At 39.1% G+C, this 19,520-nt stretch overlaps 1 protein-coding gene across 1 annotated transcript in view; it reads left to right on the top strand.

Annotated features, from left to right (window-relative positions):
• Positions 1 to 19,520, top strand: part of STARD13 (StAR related lipid transfer domain containing 13) — a 289,660-nt gene that overhangs the window by 105,322 nt on the left and 164,818 nt on the right. The window contains exon 5 of the mRNA XM_005426361.2: positions 16,622 to 16,655. Within this exon, the coding sequence (XP_005426418.1) occupies positions 16,622 to 16,655 (34 nt within the window). The remainder of the gene's footprint in view (positions 1 to 16,621; positions 16,656 to 19,520) is intronic.

Raw genomic sequence — 19,520 nt, forward strand, 5'->3', positions numbered from 1 at the left:
AAACCAGGCCCATTTATAGAGTGCTTTATTCAGGAGATTATTCTGTGAGATGACCCATACCCCATACGGAATATCTGGCTCAGCTGTAAATGTTTGCATTGTAGACACCTGTTACTAGATGAAGTCAATCCCACATGTGCAATGTACTGTTAGAGTAACTCAAAATTTTGTTACAGTGCCAAAATTTAACATCTTGATGACTTGGAATATAAAAGAACTTATTTTCAGTTAAATGTACAAATTAATCACTTATTTTCAATATAGGTTTGGGGTTTTTTTTCCATACCTTCCATTAATTTGATTCTTCACTATTTATGACAGAAATGTTGCAATGGAAATTCTGATTTTCTCTTGACTCCTCATTTTCATTTATTTTATTCTGTTCTTGAACCAAGTCTCTTCTATGCAACTGCCTTAGCCACTGCTGAAGACAGTCATGTTCCGTAACAGCCGTCTTCCTGGGAATAAAAGAATTTGGGTTACAAGGAGATGTCCCTTTGCAGTAAAGGTTTTCAGGTGGCCTGCACTTTGTGTTCCTAGCCTCCTTTATGTTTGTTTAATTAGCCACTAAAAGCCAATATTACTTACTATACTTCATTTCTCTTCTCCAAAACAAAAAAGGCAAAATCTTATTATCTGAAATTATTGGGTTTGGGTTTTTAACCAAAATGAAAACATAATTAATAAAATTAAGCAGTAAGTAGCCTTAATAACCTGCTTTGCTAATTCCAATTAATAATGTCTTCCAATGTATTACTGCATCAGTGTTGTGTTTATTCAATATTTCAAACTTCTCCAGCAAAGCTAATTTATTCTGAAGTGCCAAACCAGTAAGATTTACTAATTGTTTCCCCTGCAAAACTGTTAAGGTAGACATACTTTTTTTACAAACATGTCAGCATCTCAAAATAAATTGAGAAGACTCTCAGGGGTGACATATTTAGCTGCATAATGTCAGCTATTAGATAAAGGCAGTGACAAGGATATTGCAGTTAAATACCTACTCTCTAATTACATTCTCTGGGAAAATTAGAAGCATATGAAAACACAAAAGTTATTACAGTAATGTACAAATTTAATGCTCTTGGTTACTAATATTAAATAAACTTTCTGACAAAGCAAGATCCTAAGACTCGACCTTTCTCTTTGACTCCTAGAAAAACTTGAAGGCAAACAACAGGTCTTCTCAGAAAAATAATTTCACTCTTTTTAAGTATACTGTTGCCTTCAAAATGTATAAATTAGAGTTGTAAACTATATCCATTGCTTAGACACTATGTGATATGCTCAATGTGCCTTGTTTTATAAGTTAACATAGAGCTTGCCTTATAGTATCTTCAGAATAATAATATTAAAAAGCTAAAAATTGCAAATATAACTTTAAAGAAACCCTGTTCTGCTAATGTCTTAGGAGAACAGTTGGTGTTAAATAATCCCTGCTACCAAATGTATAAATCTTTCAAAATATCACATGAATGTTACATAAATAGCTCATCTTTATTATTCTACTAACAGTAACTATATGATGCTATTATTAAACTATATTATTAAACTATTACACTCTTGTTTCACTCTTATACCAAAAGAACTAAAATCTGTAATGTGGTGCACGAAAACCTTACAGGTAGGTGTCTGAGAAGTGTAGCTGATTTCTGTTATATTATTATAAAATAAAAGCTATAGAAAAATCAACAGAAATCACTAGTGGCACTGTTTAACATATCCTGACTTGTAGAGTCTTTCTGTATTGACCTTTTCCTTTATGTTTCCTAGTTTTCCCTTTTAACACCAGAAGAACAAGGTCTGTAATTGTAATTAGATCAATCTGACAATGAGTCACTCTCTGGCAGCTAAAGAGGAATCAGGAGAAAAATAATCTAATCTTAAACATGAGTGGTATTTGCTGGAGGGAAGGGAGGAAGGGAGGGTGTATGTAATTTTTTTTTAAAGGGAATGTAAAACTTGCCAGGAATTTCTTAATTTTTTTCTTAATTTTTTTTCCTAATCTTGTGCTTCATGATCTAGAGTAGCTGCTGAATATATTGAAAAATCAGAGCAGTATTGAAATCACCTGTAAATACATATTTCCTTGTGTATGCAAAAAGGCATGTTTCAGTTTTTAATTACACTGTTAGGGGCAGAACTAGTAGCAGAAAGATGGTCATGTCTATTTTTGTATCCATTATCCACTGGCACTGGTTCAGAAATTGTAAACATCTCTAGTAGGCACCTGAGCATCCTGCTCATAGAATGGTTTATATTGGAAGGGACCTTAAAGATCATGTATTTCCAATCCCTCTGCCATAGGCAGACATGCCACCCAGTAGATCAGGTTACTCAGAACCCCATCCAACCTGGCCTTGAACACTTCAAGGAATGGGATATCCACAACTTCTCTGGACAACCTGTGCCAGTGCCTCACTACCCTCTGAGTAAAGAATTTCCTCCTAACACCTAATCTAAATCTTTCCTTTCTTAGTTTAAGCCCACTGCCTGCTCCCATCAGTATGAAAAGTGTCTCTACCTTTCTTTTTTATAGGCCACTTTAAGTTCTGCCAGGCTGCCATGAGGTCTTCCTGGAGCCTTCTCTTCTCCAGGCTGAACAGCCCCAGTTCTCTCAACATGTGTTTATAGGAGAGGGGTCTCCATCCCTCTGATCATCTTCATGGCCCTTCTATGGACATGCTCTAACAGGTCCATCCATGTCTTTCCTGTGCTGCAGACCCCACAGCAAGACACAGCACTTCAAGTGGGGTTTCATGAGAGCAGAGTAGAGGGACAGAATCATCTCCCCCACCCTGCTGTCTCACTGCTTTGGAAGAAGCCCAGGTTGTGGTTTGCCTTCCGTGCTGTGAGCACACACTGCTGGCTCATGCCCCAAGTCCTTTTCCACAGGGCTGCTCTCAATGAGTTCCTCTCCCAGTCTGTGCTCATATCTGGGATGGCCCCTTTTCACCTGGATTTGCTGGACCTCATGAGGTTCTTGTGGACCCATTTCTCAGGTTTTTCCATGTCCCTCTGGATGGCATCCTGTCCTTCTGTTGTGTCAACTGCACTGCTCAGCTTTGTGTCCTCTGAAAACTCACTGAGGGTGCACTCCGTCCCACTCTCGATGACAGTGATGAAGATATTGAAGAGCAGATGTCCCAAGACAGAGCCCTGAGAGACAGCACTTGTCAGTGGCCTCCTCCTGGACATAGAGCCACTGACCACAATTCTCTGGCTGTGTCCTTCCAGCCAATTCCTAATTGACCAAATAGTCCAGTCTTCAAATCCGCATCTCTCCAGGGATGAGGGTGTCCTATGGGACTGTGTTAAAGGCTATACAAATGTCTAGGCAGATGACATCTGTCAGTCTGCCCTTTTCAACAGTTGCAGTCACTCCAACATAGAAGATTGGTCAGGCAGGATTTGCCCTTACAAAGCTGTGGTGGCTGTCTTGTGGTCCTGAACCTCTTTTAGATATTATAGTGGGAGAGACTTCACTCCCCCGGCTCCCACCTGGAGGTTCAGGGAATTGAGAGACATTCAGGGATTTGAGATCCTGTAGTGGTGAAAACCGCAGTTCCTGAGAGGCCTAAGTACAGCCACAATCTTGGCATAGCAATCTACAGCTGGCTGTTGCGAAATGCTGAGCTCTGGGGGTTTCTGAGTTCCTTGTCCTCTCTGAAGCTCAAATGCCTGACTAGACATTTTATTTTCCATCCTCTCAAGATCCAAGATTGGATTGCACTTCTGAGGATAAGCGCACAACTGAGCAATGAGTGTTCCCCTCGCAGAATGTCCCATTTGGTGTAGCATCTAGAATGAAAGTCTAAGCTAGGCTGTGAGGTCTTCAATCCAAGGACGATCCTTTGATCCTATACATATGCATGGGCCTTTTCCTAGTTTTTCATATATTGTGTGTTCCCATTAAAAAGTGACCTTATTTCTGGTTGAATCCTGAATGTGAGGAGCTTTGTAATATAAGCAATAAAATAACATGACACTACATAAATGGTAAATTGCTGCATTCTCTATGTTCCTGTCTTGAATTTTTACTTAAATCTCATATGGATAAAGCTCTCAGTATGTGCTCCAAAACACTGTGACTAGCAAAAAGCTGACAGTTTTTTTCAGTAAATACTGAAAATTCACAACACAGGATCAAAAACTCTAAAACTCTGGAGAGAAGAGAGGTGGGTACATTCTGATACCAAATGTGGAAAAGCCCTTGCGCAGAAGGTAATTTGAGTGTCTCTTTCTTTCCTTCAGAACTCTTTAAAATAAAAGTCACCATAGAAATGTCATTGTCTGATTATTTACTAAAATAAAAAGGTTCATGCTGGAATGCATTTTAGTCAAGAGAGAGCTTAGGCTTGCCCAAGATTAGATATGAATTATATTAGACTTGACATAGAATGAAGGTGAACATTGCAATACATCATAGAAAAAATGCAGCAAGAAATCAGACTTTTATCTATAAAGAGCCTCAAGAATGTTTAGCATGAAAACTGGAGGAAGTCCAGGTAGTGCATCAGGGTGCTACATACACCCAGCATTTGCTGCCTGTTTGGGTTTGTGTAGCTATGAATTCAGACTAAAGGGATGCAAAGATTCTGAAATAGAAAGAAGTCAGTGAAATGATACTTCCTTAATCTCACAGTCAATTAATATGTAAGGCCTCTTCTCCTTTCTTAAGTCATCTGCCTAGAGTTACATATTCTCATTCTTTAATCATGTAGATGATAAGGAGGCTTGACGCTGGCTGTTTTATTTGGTGAGCTAAAATATGCTGTCCTAAAGTACGTTGTTGAGTCTGTTTTGATACTGTCCTGTTTGGCATGGTATAAACATTATGTTCCAATTGATTTTTTTCTTTTTTTCATCAGCTGTAAAATATTAGTAGGTATTTCTAGTGATAAATGGGTTTTAAAGAGTGCCTAAGATACTGGAGGGCCTTGAATGTGAAGGCGCAAGTGGCCATGAAGCCCCAGATATTGCTGCAAGGGATGAAACATTTGAAGTTACATAACAAGCGGATAGAAATTCCAGATATTCTATAATTAACTCTGGTTCTATGTATGATTAACTCTGGCAGTTCATAGTAAGGTTCTATGTATATGATAGTCTCCTTCAAGCTCTCGTGAGTTTTGTAGGTCCTAGATTAAATCAAGACCTAGCCCCTAGTCCTGAGGTACAGCTAATCCTGGGAGAAAGCCCTCATAAGCTGTCAAGAGGCCAGCAAATTTTGAAAACTCATTTGCATGAATTTACATGCATGAATTTACATGCTTCTCTGGCTAAAGATTACTTATAGTTATGTTAAAGTCCTCTCTTACTCCTAGTGCAGTAGGAACAGGCCCTCAGATAGATGTCACTATGAATTGTAGCACAGGCAGCAGAATGACTGTGATGTGGCATCTCTCCTATACTCTCATGTCATTACCCTGTGAAGTACAAAATGATTGCTCCAGCTTCTGGAGGAAGGATTGTGTAGGAAATCTGCCCCATAACAGAGCAAACTGAGCTTCTCAGTAACTGAGAGCTATTGTTCTTTGCAGGGACAGCATGGAGGTCCCAAGGAATGGGGAACTGGTTTATCTTACAGCCATGAGACTTTGGGACAGCCACCTTCACTTCCCTCAATAATTAATAAAATCATTACTAATCAAATGTACATTTCCATGCTGAAACAGAATTCAAGATGTATAGGTAGAGAGACATCTCAGCATCCAGTTTTCCAGCAGCTGCTATCACCAAGGTTGTGCAGATGTGCATTCTGACAATACTTCAGAAGCCCAGCCAGAGAGCATAGGAAGCTGAAAATCCTTTATTGCATTAATTAGTAGGTTTTGCCCACTGAGAAGCCCTTTTCAAATGTCTCCATTCTAATTTTTTCTCTTGGAACATTAGAATATAGCAATTAGGAGATAACTTTTTTAAACTGAATAGCAATAACTGCTTTCTGAGCTCAGATGTTGCATCATGAGTTGGCATTATTTTTAGTTGCTGTGACTGAGTAAATAAAACTGGACAGAAGATAGATGTGAATCAGTAAATGCACCCTTTACTGTGGGGTTTTTCAAATTTCTCATTTGTTGACACAATAATTTTCACTTTAAAAGTTTATTCTTGTTGGACCTGACTTGTAGGTCTGATATAAATCTTGTAGGTCTGATATAAATCAGACCTACTTTGATTTAAGATCAGCTGAAGCAATGATGTTTTTTGTAAAATCAGTGCTTTTTGAAAGATGAATAGTGCCTTAAATCTAACTGTAAAAACAAATTTTAAGCAGTGGTCATTAATGTGAATTACACAAACAGAAAACAGAGAATGATGATATTTGTCTCACAGTGATTAAGGACAAAAAGGTAAAGGTATGCAAGGTGATAGAAAAATCTCCATTCATTCCATCAGCCTTTAGCTGTAGTCCATGATGTGCATGTGAGTAGTATAAAAATTGTTCAATGAACATGTCATAAATGTTAAGCAATGCTATGAAAATTGTGCTTTTATTTCAATTGTCTAAAACTTGCCTAATATCACATTTTATGATTCTATAATTTCAAGTTCAGTTTATTCCATTTAGGAATCATACTGAGCTATGGAGAATAGCAACACCGTGAAGAGGTTGTGGAGTTTTCCACTAAAGGATCCTTGAATATTTCTAGGAAGGTCATGGTGCTTAGCTACCAAAAAAAAAGGAACAGAAATTACTGTTTGTCTGCATTGCAGAGAAGCATAAAACAAGTTCTTCATATAGGAGCACAAGGTATAGAGATAATTCTGTGAATATATTTGTTTTGGCTGTCCATGACAGCTGAGAAGTAATACATGCCAATTTTATAACCCCTCTGTGGTGGTGCAGTTATTTTAATCCATTTCAAGAATTTAAGTGTTTCTTTTTTTTTTTTTCCTTTTTTGTTTTATAGCAAAATAGCTTAACCAGTACTACATATATTGAAATGAGTTTGAATCTGCTTTAGGCTATGCAGGAATGGGGGAGGATGGGGGGCAAGGGGGGGAAATTTGAGCTAGTCCCTAACAAATTTCTGCTCTCTCCTGCTGTCGGAGAAGGATGCATGCAGATGACTAAGTACCTCATCATGACTTTTGCCAATTGTTTTAAACATGATACAACAGAGAAAAGTCAAGGTCAGTGCTTCTGTACAGACATTTTGTGATGTCTGTAAGACAGTAAATTATAAATTATAAAATATGGTTGTGGCCGTGGAAACCCTAACATCTCTGACTCACAATTAGACTTGTGTTATGTTATTAGGAGTGATATAGCTGCAGGAGTGAGAGACCAAACTGCTTAAGGATAAGCAGTAATCCAAGGGTCACTGTAGCAGTGGAGATGTTCATGACTAGCTGAAGAACATTTGTTTCTTTGTTCCGTCAGTGCTGCACTGACTTGCTGGAGGTCACAGATTAAGCCAGCAGCCCCTTCAGTGTGTGAGCACACAAATTCATGCTCTCTCACAAACTCAGCAATTTTTGCAGGGAAAAGATTAGAAGGGTGAGTGAATCAGAGGCACACACACACACATATACATATATCTAAATTGTGTGTGTCTATATATGTGTGCATATGCTTACCTGGGGAGGGGAAGAGGGGGTGGTTAGGGTGCATGATGTGTATGTTGTAGAGAAGACTTCTAGATCCAGTTTCTGCAGTGTGTTAAGTCAAATGCAGTCCACCACCACTGTTAGTGTATTTAGAAAAATGAATTTAAACATAGTATTAACATTGAGCATGCTTTGTCTAAATAATTCCAAACCATACATGTCTGTTTGTCTTTTGGTGCACTGCAGCCCTCTTGTTCTTAGTTCACATGTGCGTAAGGAGTTCTCAACTCCTGATGCAGCATAATTTCACCCAACTTTCTCACCATGTGCATAATCTTGGCAGGTAAGGCAAAAAGTCAGGCAAGCAGCTGGGAACACAGGGCTTCGAAGTTGTTTAGGTGTTTACATGGCAGTTACCCGAATTGCACCTGGGCATTTGCTGGCAGTGTACCCCATTGCAAAGGGAAATGTATGCTTTTATATGAAAATATTAGCTTTGCAACCAGAACACAAATTGCCCTTTATTTATATGGGTTGAAGTCTTCATTTTGAAAATAAACAACAGAAGTCAATACACATCACAAGCATTGGTTTTCCTATGGGCTACACCAGAATTTGCAGTGGAGTTGTCATTCCTGACACATCTTGTGTGCATTTGCTGTGGAGGTTGTAAGGTAGGTGACATCCTCTTACCTGTTGCTGGCACAATGGAAGCCATTCTGTTCTTTCTTAGAAAGGGAGAACTATGAAACCTCCCAAAGGGAAACCAGGTCATTTGCCTGGGAAAAGGTTTTTTTTAAATCTGGCATAACAGTTGTGATAAACAGAGACAAAGCCACAGAGGCAGACAAAAAAAATGATCACAGATAGAAAAGGATTTACAGCAGGTTTCCAGTAATGAAATGTTCTATAAAGACTAAAAACTATAAATTAAAAATGCAAAACAATCAGAATGTCTGCTTCTCCTAAGGGCATCAACCCTTGCTGGGATGCCAGAAGGGGCAGAGATGCTACCTAACATTTTCCACAGATGCTCTCATGAAGATGTCCACAGCTCTTCTGCTGTGCACAACTTCTGTATTTTCAGTAACTCTTTGGAATAAAACATTTTTTTTCCTCACTTATCCTTGCTTTACCTTTTACTAAAAAATGACCACTAAACAAACCTGTGTTGGTTTTCCTCAAGAAGCCTAAAATGTTGACCAAGATTTTAACTGATGGCTAATACGTCAGTATAATGGGAAAAGTGCATTTTTGTTTAAGACTATATTACAATGATGAGTTTTATTGACTGTGAAGGAGAGTACCCAATATCCATTCAGAGCCTAGCCATCATGAAACATTTCTGTGGATATTCAGTAGTGAAAACAAGCAAACTGCTGCTAACGGCAGTCTGAAGTTCATTCCCAGCTAAGTACTGCTCTGGGCCAAGCTAAAATAACACCACAGCTGTAGCCAGAGCTCACAGGGCTTGGTTTTCGTGTTCTGCTATGGATTACTGCTAACTGCTGTTTGCTTTAGCAGTCACTCATTTCCCAGAGCAGCACAGCAGTCCCCAGCTTTCATGCCTCTCTTTGTTGCTGTGTGACCTCTTGTACCTTTCCCACTTCATTCTATCTTTAAAATAGATATAGCACTTCTTCCTACTCAAGAGGGTAAAAATGATAGCAATGTGTGACTCACTGTATTGTTCCAGGATTGTAAAAAGCAGGGCCTCTCACTTTTGTTCATCTCCATTTGGCAGTCATTGCTCTTCTTATTTGTCTTTCTTCCTCCCACCTCTGCCCCATCACATTTCCACCTGACCCCCACGCATATGTTGTGACAACTGCATTATCTCCAGTTTTTATTCATGTCATTGTTTATACAGAAGCATGGCTGGTTATCTTAGCAGAGAGCTGAGCACTAATTGTTATTTGCACAGTTCTGAGCATGTTGATGTTAGTTCTGCTGCAGAGTCAAGAGTTCAGAATGACTAAGTGCTTCTGGGACTTGGTAGAAGTAAAAGCATTATGAAGAGGACATTTTTCTATTTTATCAGGATGAAATTTGCTGAGATGTGGCAGAACTGTATCCTGTAAGGAAGTGATCCTTAAGGGTGGGTGTTGGGAATTGGGCATGATGAATTGAATATTTAGGACACCATGCAAACCAAAAGAGCCTACATATTCCACAAGCTGTTTCCTTAGCTAAATTCTTGATGTTGCCCGTACCTGCTTTGCAAGAACATAGTACCCAACTGTCAGGTTAGATTTTAATTAGATTTTAAAATATTGGGCACTATTAAAGCATATCTAAAAGCACAAAAGTGGGAAGTGCTATTGAGAGTTTGTGTAAGTGAAAGAGAATGGGGGTGTATCACCACTTTACACCAGGTGGAACCAGACCTGTTTGGCTGCCCTGGTCACCTTGAAGGGCACAGGGGCATCTGTTTCTGCAGTGAAACATCTGTGTTCTGTCTCTCAGGTACATCCAGCTGGCCACAAAGGGCAAAATAATGACAACAGAGAAGCTGTGCTCACAGCTGGCTTTGGTAAGAGCATGGACTTTGATGAGCACAGCATAAAATACCTAAAAATTTAAGAAAATTATCATGGATATATTACAGCAAAGTAGCATTCTGGAGTTGTAAATATCTACATCTCTAAAATAATATTTAAAAATAATAATTTTACCTGTTCAGAGTTATTTTCTAAATTACTTCCAGTGACCTCTAAAATCAATAATAAAAGGTATAATAAAATAATATACCTCTAAAAGGTATAATAAAATCCTTGAAGGTGAAGAAAGTATCTGAACTTGTGATACCTTGGTGCCCTTTTTTCATGGTTTCAAGTACCAATACTGATTAAAAGTCCTTCTGTTCTGTGAAATGCTTTGCCAGTTTGTAAAATTTTCTTATATGATTCAAGACCAGGCTTTGCACATTTCTTATGTAGTGTAATACAATGAGTTAAATATTAAACACATTTTCAACCCAAAAATTATTTTTTCCTTCAAAGCTATCAAAATGAAACCTTTTGACAATTTGCTTTTGTATTTGATAATTCACATTCTCTGTTGAAAAGTCATGTCAATTTAATTTTTAAATGGAAAAAGAGATGGGAAAAGTCCTCAATAGTTGCAAGCTCCAAATTACCACTTCTACTGATTCCCATATTATTGCTCTTATCCTTCTGTGGGATTTGTGGATCAGTTGCAAACTACTACCCTAATGTAGTAGTTTTTACCCTAATGCAAATGGTGGTATCTGAGCATACCTGCATATGTGGTGCAGCATAGTCAGCAACAAAGATGCTCTTGTCAACACGGAGGCTTTTTGCTAGCCATTAAATAATAGGAAAATTTTCGTGTTCAGACTTTCACTAGTTGTACTGGGGCAAAATTTAGGAGATCAGATAGTTCAGTCTTCGAGACTATGGAATAGCAAACACAGTCATTTTATTCCATAGGGGAAATCATAGGAGAAGCAAAGGTAATATAGAGTGAATGACAGCAAAAACCCCAAGATTACAAAGTATTAAACAAACTGCTTGCATTAGAGCAACATGTGAGACAGAGGAAATGGAGCTATAATGGAGCTCTTGTGATGAAAGCAACAAATTAAACAGCAGAAACTTTTTGGTGATAAAATTAATGTTGTGCTTCTTTTCATTCCCATTTGTCAAGATGAGTGCTAGTGCAAGACAAATAGGCATGGCCAGCTGAGCCACAGGGATGAATGGTATCATCCAATCTGATGGCAAAAGGAGCAACTGCAATGGTTTAATACAGCAAAAAATACCATGGAGGCACACCCTAGCACTCACCCGAAGTGGGTGCTCCTCACGTGTTGGAACTGAAACCTCCTCAATAAAAATTTGGTTATAACCCCCCAGGCTGTAACTGCTTGACATTTGGAAATCGTATTAGCATCTGCTAGAGGTGAAATCTCCCTGGTCTGTTAATATAATAAATTCTTTTAGATAAGTATGATAGATTACACTTACTGAAATTGCTTTACTGTTAGTCTCGTAGCTCATTTTCTCCTAATCTCACTTAGAACATTGTTGAAATGGTTTTCATTTTTATATACTTTATTATTGCCCTGCTCCACATATTGTAAACATTTTTTTAAATTCTGTTCAAAAGCTTTCACTTTAAAATCGTTTCCAGGCAGTTTTCTGTTTGATTGAAGCTTTCAAAAAAGCAGCCATAAGAAATGTCTAAACTTCTATCAATAGTACATAGGCAAAATAGATACATATTTGTACCAAAGAGAAAAAAGCAATTTAATGACTCTTTCTTTCTATGACAGTTTTATGAACCAGCACTGATCTTGGTGCAAAATTAAATAAATATTTAGAGTAAAGTAAAATGCATTTTAAAAACTGTGAGTGAGGGTAATTTTGCCAACTAAAATACTAAACAAGGGAAAATAATTTTCAAGTTTTCATTGTGTCCTTTAACAGCTGTGCACAATTATTAAATATCCTTTTATATCTCTAGGCAATATTTACAGTTTTAACTTTTTAGAATACAGCTCAGAGTATAAGTTTAGAGTTTTTAAAAGACCTGTCTGTGTCCTCTGAATTCTTACAGATGCTAGAAGTCCCCCTGTAGGTACTGAAAGGCTGCAGTGAGGTCTCCCCAGAGCCTTCTCTTCTCCAACTCTCTCAGCCTGTCTTCATAGGAGAGTTGTTTCAGCCTTCTGATCATCTTTGTGGCCCTCCTCTGGGTCCATTTCAATAGGACCACGTTTTTTCTGTGCTGGGGTCCCCAGAGCTGGATGCAGCGCACCCAGTGGGGTCTCATGAGAGTGCAGTAGAGGGGCAGAATCACCTCCCTTGACCTGCTGGTCACTCTTCTTGTGAGCAAGCAAGAAGACTTTCTTGACTGCAGAATGGGGAGCTGTTTAAACTTCTTTCTTTGACCCCATCATGAATAGTTTGCAGCGCAGTAGATCAGGTTCAATGGAAGAAATCGAGAATTTCACCTTCCCCTGCTTTCTAACCTGGTGAGGAGGCCAACATGTTGTGATGCAACAGGTATGAGGCAGATTCACATCCAGCCAAGACTTGTCTTCCATGCCACAAGGGGAAATTCTCTAATAGAATTCAGGCTGTATATAATATATGCTCTCTAATAAACACCTCTGCAGTGGTTGTATTTTAAAGGAAAATTATGAGCTCTGTTGTCAGCCTTTGAAGATACATCTTAAGCACTAAAATCCAGCAGCAGTTTCATCCCTGTACCAAACATGGGTGCCAAGTCTCTGAGAGAAATAAAATTTCTGATGCAGCAGTCTCAACAGTATTTTCTGTGGAACAGCTTCAGTATTGCCATTATTCTCAGCTGACTAACATGCTCTAGGGAAATTGCTAGTGTCATCCAGACTGAAGATCTCATTGCAGGGGCCAGGTAACTTCAAGTTAAGGCTAACATTGCTGAGTGTCATAATATTACTTCCCTTTTGGGGCTGTAGAATTTTATTTTGAAGTAATAACTAGGATTTTCTTTCCTTCTGTAAACATCTTTCTGAAAGGATCTAATAAACCTGCTACACAGATGATTGAGCTTTGCATGTGGATTGCTGTTTTCCTCCTTTAAAACTGCCTATATGTCACTCTAATTAAAGCCTGGCAGGTCATTAAATTGCTAGAATGAAGAACCAGCATGATTTTTTTAATCCTTATTTGGAGGACCTTTTTCAGTTTAGAGTGCTTTCCTTCAGTATCAGTGAACCAGTAGGAAGTCATACAGATTTATCCTTTTTCCTCTGCAAGGAGTGTCGTGTTTCAGAGTGCTGCTGCCGCTTGCTCACCACAAAACACAAGCTTACAGAACTCAAAGCCTTTTTTATTAACAGCAGATGTAAAGTAGTCCTGTCCAAATGCCAGGGTTTATTTGATAGCAGTGATATTTCTGATACCATATCTATGTTGAATAAATTCTCTGGCTTTTTTATTAAATGTCTAGGAGAGATATTTGCATGCTGAACAGATACACTAATTACCTTTTTTTATTTTTTTTGGAGGGTGTGATTTCCTGAGAATGAATGATGACAGTTTGACAGGTACTCAGAAATATCAGTGGAAGATATGGGCATGTTTGAAATGGGAACATAAAGGAGCTAATAACTAATAGAGGTTGATGGGGAAGAGGGAAGCAAAAGACATGGATGCAAAATGGTCTTTTTTTCTTTGAAATGGTGTATGATATTACAGGATTGGCTGGCATTACAGAATCCCTGTGCTCTTGCAAATTAAAATGGTTTTGAAGTTGTTCAAGTCAACCATTTCATAATAATGTTTCTGGGATGATATTAAGTCATTTAATCTAGTTTGATGAGTTCCATGCCCTGATCACTTATAGCCATGAAAGATTATGTATATATCAGAGAAACAGTTTTCCAATGTGTATGTTTATTTTCCTTGTTGACTTTATAATGCTGGTGTTTTGCTTCTATCTTCACTTCCACTTCATCCAAGGAGTTCATTTGAGTAATTTGTTTCCACACAGAATGCCTTTCAAGAAAATCACAGGATCATTGAATTGTGTAGGTTGTAGAAGACCCCAAAGATCACCAAGTCCAACCATTAACTTAACACTGTCAAGTCCACCATTTAGCCATGTCTCTCAGTGCCACATCTGCATCTACACTTCTTTTAAATACCTCCAGGGATGGTGACTCCACCCTTCCCTGAACAAACAGCCTGTCTCAATGTTTTTCTTAAAATCCAATCCAAACTTCCCCAAACTTGAGGCCATGTCAGGTTCTTTATAAATGCAACACATCCACTTTCCTCCCACCAATAGATCGACAGCCTTTCTTTAGGTAGCTGAACCTACACTGAGTACAGAGTTGCCTTATTCATGTCACTGGTTCATCCTGCTCTGGTCATGGAGCACAGGGTGACACTGTCCAGGCAAGCTTTTGGAGACCTTTGCTCACAGAGGTGAACGTGGGATGGCCCTGCTGAAACGCAGAACTGCTGAGGGGGAGGAATGGACTCAGCATCTAAACATTTCTCGTTTCTGTGAGCTGGTTTACATGCTTCAGCAAATAAGACATGGCTATATCAGCAGAGCGTGTTTATCTTCAGCTTCTGTTTGACACTTCCACTTGCAAAATTGTTACAGCTGGAGTTGTACGCAAATGATTTCTTTATTATTCATAGCAGCAGGTGCTGCAGCAGTCTTTTGGCTAGAGTTGTACTCTCTTGGTCTGTGGTTTCTATATATTTGATTAGCTGGTGCCATGCTGTTCAGATGGGTTGCTAGTCCTCCAATAAATGTATTTTGTTACACAATCAGTTATACAGTGCGTTATCATTTCCATAAATCACTTTTAGTTGGCAGCTTTCTGTTGCCGCTTGAGATTGTTCCAGCAATAATTTGCATCCATTTTTGTATGGCATCCTAAAAAGATCTTGGAAGTTAACATAGCCTGGATATGATTTTAATAGCTGGTGTCCTTCTGGCAGCTCTAGAACACACAAACCAGTTATCCAGGAAGGATTGACATATTTATTTTCTATTCACATATCATTTATGTATTCTTCAAGAAGTGCTTATCCAAAGATTCAGTATAGCAATTTAGGCACCAACCAGGCTTATGCCAGAGTTGTGATTCTAAAAATCAGGTGCCTGTCCCCAGGCAGGGTGATAAACAACACTGCAGCTCACTGAAGACTGGAGAGACAATATGATATACCTCATTCAGAAAGGCATCCCAAAAGGCCTGTCCCTTGCCAATTGACACAGCCCATGCCTGAATTTCCTATTTCTCTGTGGAAATGAGATACTTTGCCACTAAAGAAACATGATTTGGACTCAGCCACTCATTCTCTTCCCATCAGAAGTGACCACTCCACTTGATCCCTGCTGGCTAAAGATAGGTCAACTTCAGCTGCTGCTCAGGCAGACTGTGCAAGGGAGCAGGAGACTCTTTTAGAATTAAATTGCCTTGCAGAAGGCAAAAAAAAAAAAAAAAGTACCCTAGCTGTGCTTTCCCTGTTATTAAGAGGGATGCCTAATCAATTTGGTTCCATGCTCAGAGGAGGAATTTTCCACTATCTCGGTAAAATTCTTCATTAAATAAAAGGTAAATAAAAAGCATGTTTTTATAGACAGATTCCTATCAAGGCTGCAGAAGCAATATTGACTGAAGAGATAATGGAGCACTTGGTGCATCTGATGGAAAGGTGCAGATGGTTGTCCATGTGGGGACAAGCAGAAAACAGGAAGAGGGTGTGTCACTGCAAGGCACAGGAATGTCTGTCTTTTCTGCTGCCTGCGTATTGGGCACTTCACACTGGTACCTGGAGGAATCAGTTCACCCTTCTGTTTAATTAAAAAAAAAATTAGGTGCAGTATCACCCATTATGCTAGTTTCATTTACAGCCTGCATTGCTGAGAGTTGGTGATCTATGAAAGGAAATGCATTTAATCACTGTCAACAACCTCCTCATTTGGGCACTGAAAGCTATTAAAGAGAAGAGTAATGGACCAAGAGGTGCATCCAAGTGCGGTGTTAATGGCACCTCTTTCATTTAGCATGGCAAACCCAAAGCAGCAACATGAAAAATACGAAGAAAACAACACAGCGGGTCAGTTTGCCATGAGCCTCAAGCAGAGCAACCCTCTCTTGGTCACAGATGAGCAAGAAACAGATATCTACCTTTCCAAATCACAGTGTCCTGTTTCTTGCCCATCAGTAGAGCTGCCTACACAACTTTTCAGCAGCCTGTCTGCTCCCTGAGCCCCACCTGCATTTCAAGATCCTTTCAGGCATGTTCCAGTGTGTTGCACCTTACGTATCCTTGCAGCACATACTCTGCTTGTAGAGTATGCTCCTAGACTCACTCACTGCAGGACAGGTGAACCTGACCTGAGAATGGATGCCAGGTTGTCATTAGCAAGCAAAACTAGCTATTCTGCATGATTTTTATTGATAAGCTCTGGTTTTTATGCTTTGTGTAAGGTAGTGACAATTAATAATTACATTGATTGTCATCTTGAAATGTGGAACTTATTTGAGTGAAAAAATTACCATTATTAAAGAAAAATCACTTTCTTACAGATGCTGTTTCAGAAGCTGTGCAAGGAAAAAGCAGGTAAGGCTGCATTACTTCTTGGAAGTTTCTTGGTGCCTTGTGTAACCATGTGTGCAATGATGGGGGACCCAGGGAGTCTCTGCTATGAAATGAGTGTTCAGTGCATTTGTGTCAATCGCTTCCATGCTGCTGTTCATAACCTATTGGTGTAGGATTAAGGTGGTTCTTAGGAAAGCTGATAATTCATCACCTTTTGACTTACACCTTGCAAGGTAAGTTCTGAAATAATGGGGATAAACCCAAATATTTGTTACTGGTGTCAGAGTGGGACTGAAGGTCTTGCCATGGCACTGGTGGGTGTGTGTGTGTGGGTGGTGGGTGTGTGTGTGGGTGTGAGAGAGAGAGATGAGCTGAGATGAGGAACACCTCAGAGCTTTTTCTGTCTCAGTGGTCACTCAGCAGCTGAATCTGATGAAGAGGCTCATTACAGAGGCATATTTTTCAAAAAATCCAACAGGCCCCTGGGATCCACATGTCCTAAGTGGCAGAGTCACAATGCCTGATTTCTCCCTTAGCAGGAGCCCACTGTCTGGTTGAAGCATTTTTCAATATTAACAGCATTAGTGAGTTTGACCATTATGGAGGAATTATTTGGGGCCAGCAAGGCACCAAGACCAGAGCAGTAAACAGAGCTAAAGACTCAGATACCCTGAACTGCACATACATTATCATGCTAGGAGCTAAGGAAAGGTTTGGATAGACAGATATGTACACACACACAGATCCTGGTTCAGCAAGATACTTAACACGCAATTAAACCCGCATTTGACAAAACCAATTAATTCCAACAGGCATAAGAAACTGCTTGGTTGATTTGCTTAATTGAGAGTAAAAGTCCTTATTAAATTGTAATGAAGCACAATTAAGAAATACAGAGATAAGGAACTACTTCCCAGAATGTGGGTTACTGGGGTTTAATAACAGCCTCACAGTTTTGCAAAAAGAAATGTTCTCAAAGTCTAGATGAATCCACCTTCCCACAAAAGTCTTTGCCAGCTAGGAGTATGTCATAAACCAAATGACCTCTGGAATCACCCATTTCTGACTGCATTTTCTGTTTTGTTAGTCAGGATGTATGCAGAGTGTGCCAATTAAAAGTAAAGCAATTGGACATGGCTGCTGTAATTACCCCTCTGTCCCTAGATGACTTAGCATCTTTTTTTTTTTTGGCCTGAAGGACTAGTTTAAGCCAGTTTGCTCACTCAGTAATTTCTTCTTGCATCTGTCTCTGATCTAAACTGCATCCACAGTTCATTCCAGAGGCCAACCTTGAATCAGTTGAAATCAGATGAACGTGGCTTTTTGGAGTCAATTTCACTGGTTCAGTGGCTCTGCTGGCAAACATAGTGGCTTAGCAAAATGACAGAAATCCTGGCCTAGAAAACTCAGGTCTCTGTAGGCAATTCCACCCTCATGTACTTTAATTCAGGTTAACAAAACATGAAGGCTGCTGAGCGTACTGTAAATGTACGTATTTTCATTGAAGCCCTATACACATTAACTTTTCTTGCCTTATGATTTCAATGTGGATTTATTCTGCGATGGTATTTGCCAATGAAACACATGCCTGGGTTTTTCCAAAGCTAAACAAATTTCAGAAGTTCTGAGACTGACTGAGCAATTGTTTTAATTGCATTCATTGTTGGATCAAAACCTCTCTGTGCCACTGAAGGCTCACTTTATAAAGAAAAAGGAAAACCTGTCAATGGCACATGCATTTTAAATAAAACTAATTATTTTAGCAGTGTTCCCATTTTATTGTATGATTGATTTTTAATTGTTTTACTTTTATGACAATATTGTCACCCAAAGAGATAAAATTTAGTGCCCATCCTAATGGTAGAACTGTAGGATGATGGTTGAAAATCTGATGACTGCAGACATGAAAGAAGAATGACAGGTCATTTTCTGACACAGTTTGGTCACTGAGGTGAAACTTTAATCGTAGAAATCTAGCATATGGTAGAGCTGGTAATAAATTTATCATTAAAATGCTTTTGGCAGAAAATGTTCATTTCTTCAAATAGAACATTTTACAGGAAAAGGTTAGCATCCATTAATCTATTTCAAATTGTTTCTGTAAAATAGGCACACACTTCTCAGCATGCAATTATTTAACAGTCTTCAAAGTGAGAAGTGTTAATTTTTATTGAAATTTGAAATTTTGGCATTGAAATCTCTTACAATGAAATATTAAAAAAAAAAAAGAGAGAGATAAAAAGAGAAAACCTGATTTAAATTATAAAAAGGGGAAAATGAAAATCTATGTCTTGAGCTAAGGCACAAGAGTTTCTTCCAGATTTGCAGTTGCTAAACATTTCTGATATTTTCTGTGCTTTCTGGATAATAAATTTTCTGGTTTGGAATTTCTTGCATGAGGAGAAAACCTGTCCTGTCTATATCAGCCACACAGAGCACAGCACTCACTGTTCTACTCAGGCTTGTTTTCTGCATCATTCTCCCTTTACATCCTTACTTCTTATTCTTTCTCATTCTCTTTTGTAATTTATTCTTCTGATCCCTTTCTTGGCCAGAGCTCTAGAGCTCTCAGGGGCCAAGAGAGTCTTTTCCCAGAGAACCAGTGGGTCACCCTGCCCTCCCCACCAAAGAGCACCTATAATCCCATCCTGGACATTCCCATCCTGGACAATCCCATCCCATCCTGTCAGGAGCTGGGGATGCACAGGGCAGCTCAGAGCTCCTGCAGCCAGGATGGAAACTTCTGCAGCCTTTCCCCAAGGCTGGGCTGTCCTCAGCTTCCAGTCATTCTCCATGTAAGCCATTTTTGCATGTGAGAGGGAAGAAACTGCCCTTTGGAATGCTGTTCTCTCTCTTGTTGAGTTTTATGTTGCTTCCCCCCCCCCC

This window comes from Geospiza fortis, unplaced genomic scaffold (assembly GCF_000277835.1).
Source record: "Geospiza fortis unplaced genomic scaffold, GeoFor_1.0 scaffold181, whole genome shotgun sequence".
Classification (NCBI taxonomy): domain Eukaryota; kingdom Metazoa; phylum Chordata; class Aves; order Passeriformes; family Thraupidae; genus Geospiza; species Geospiza fortis.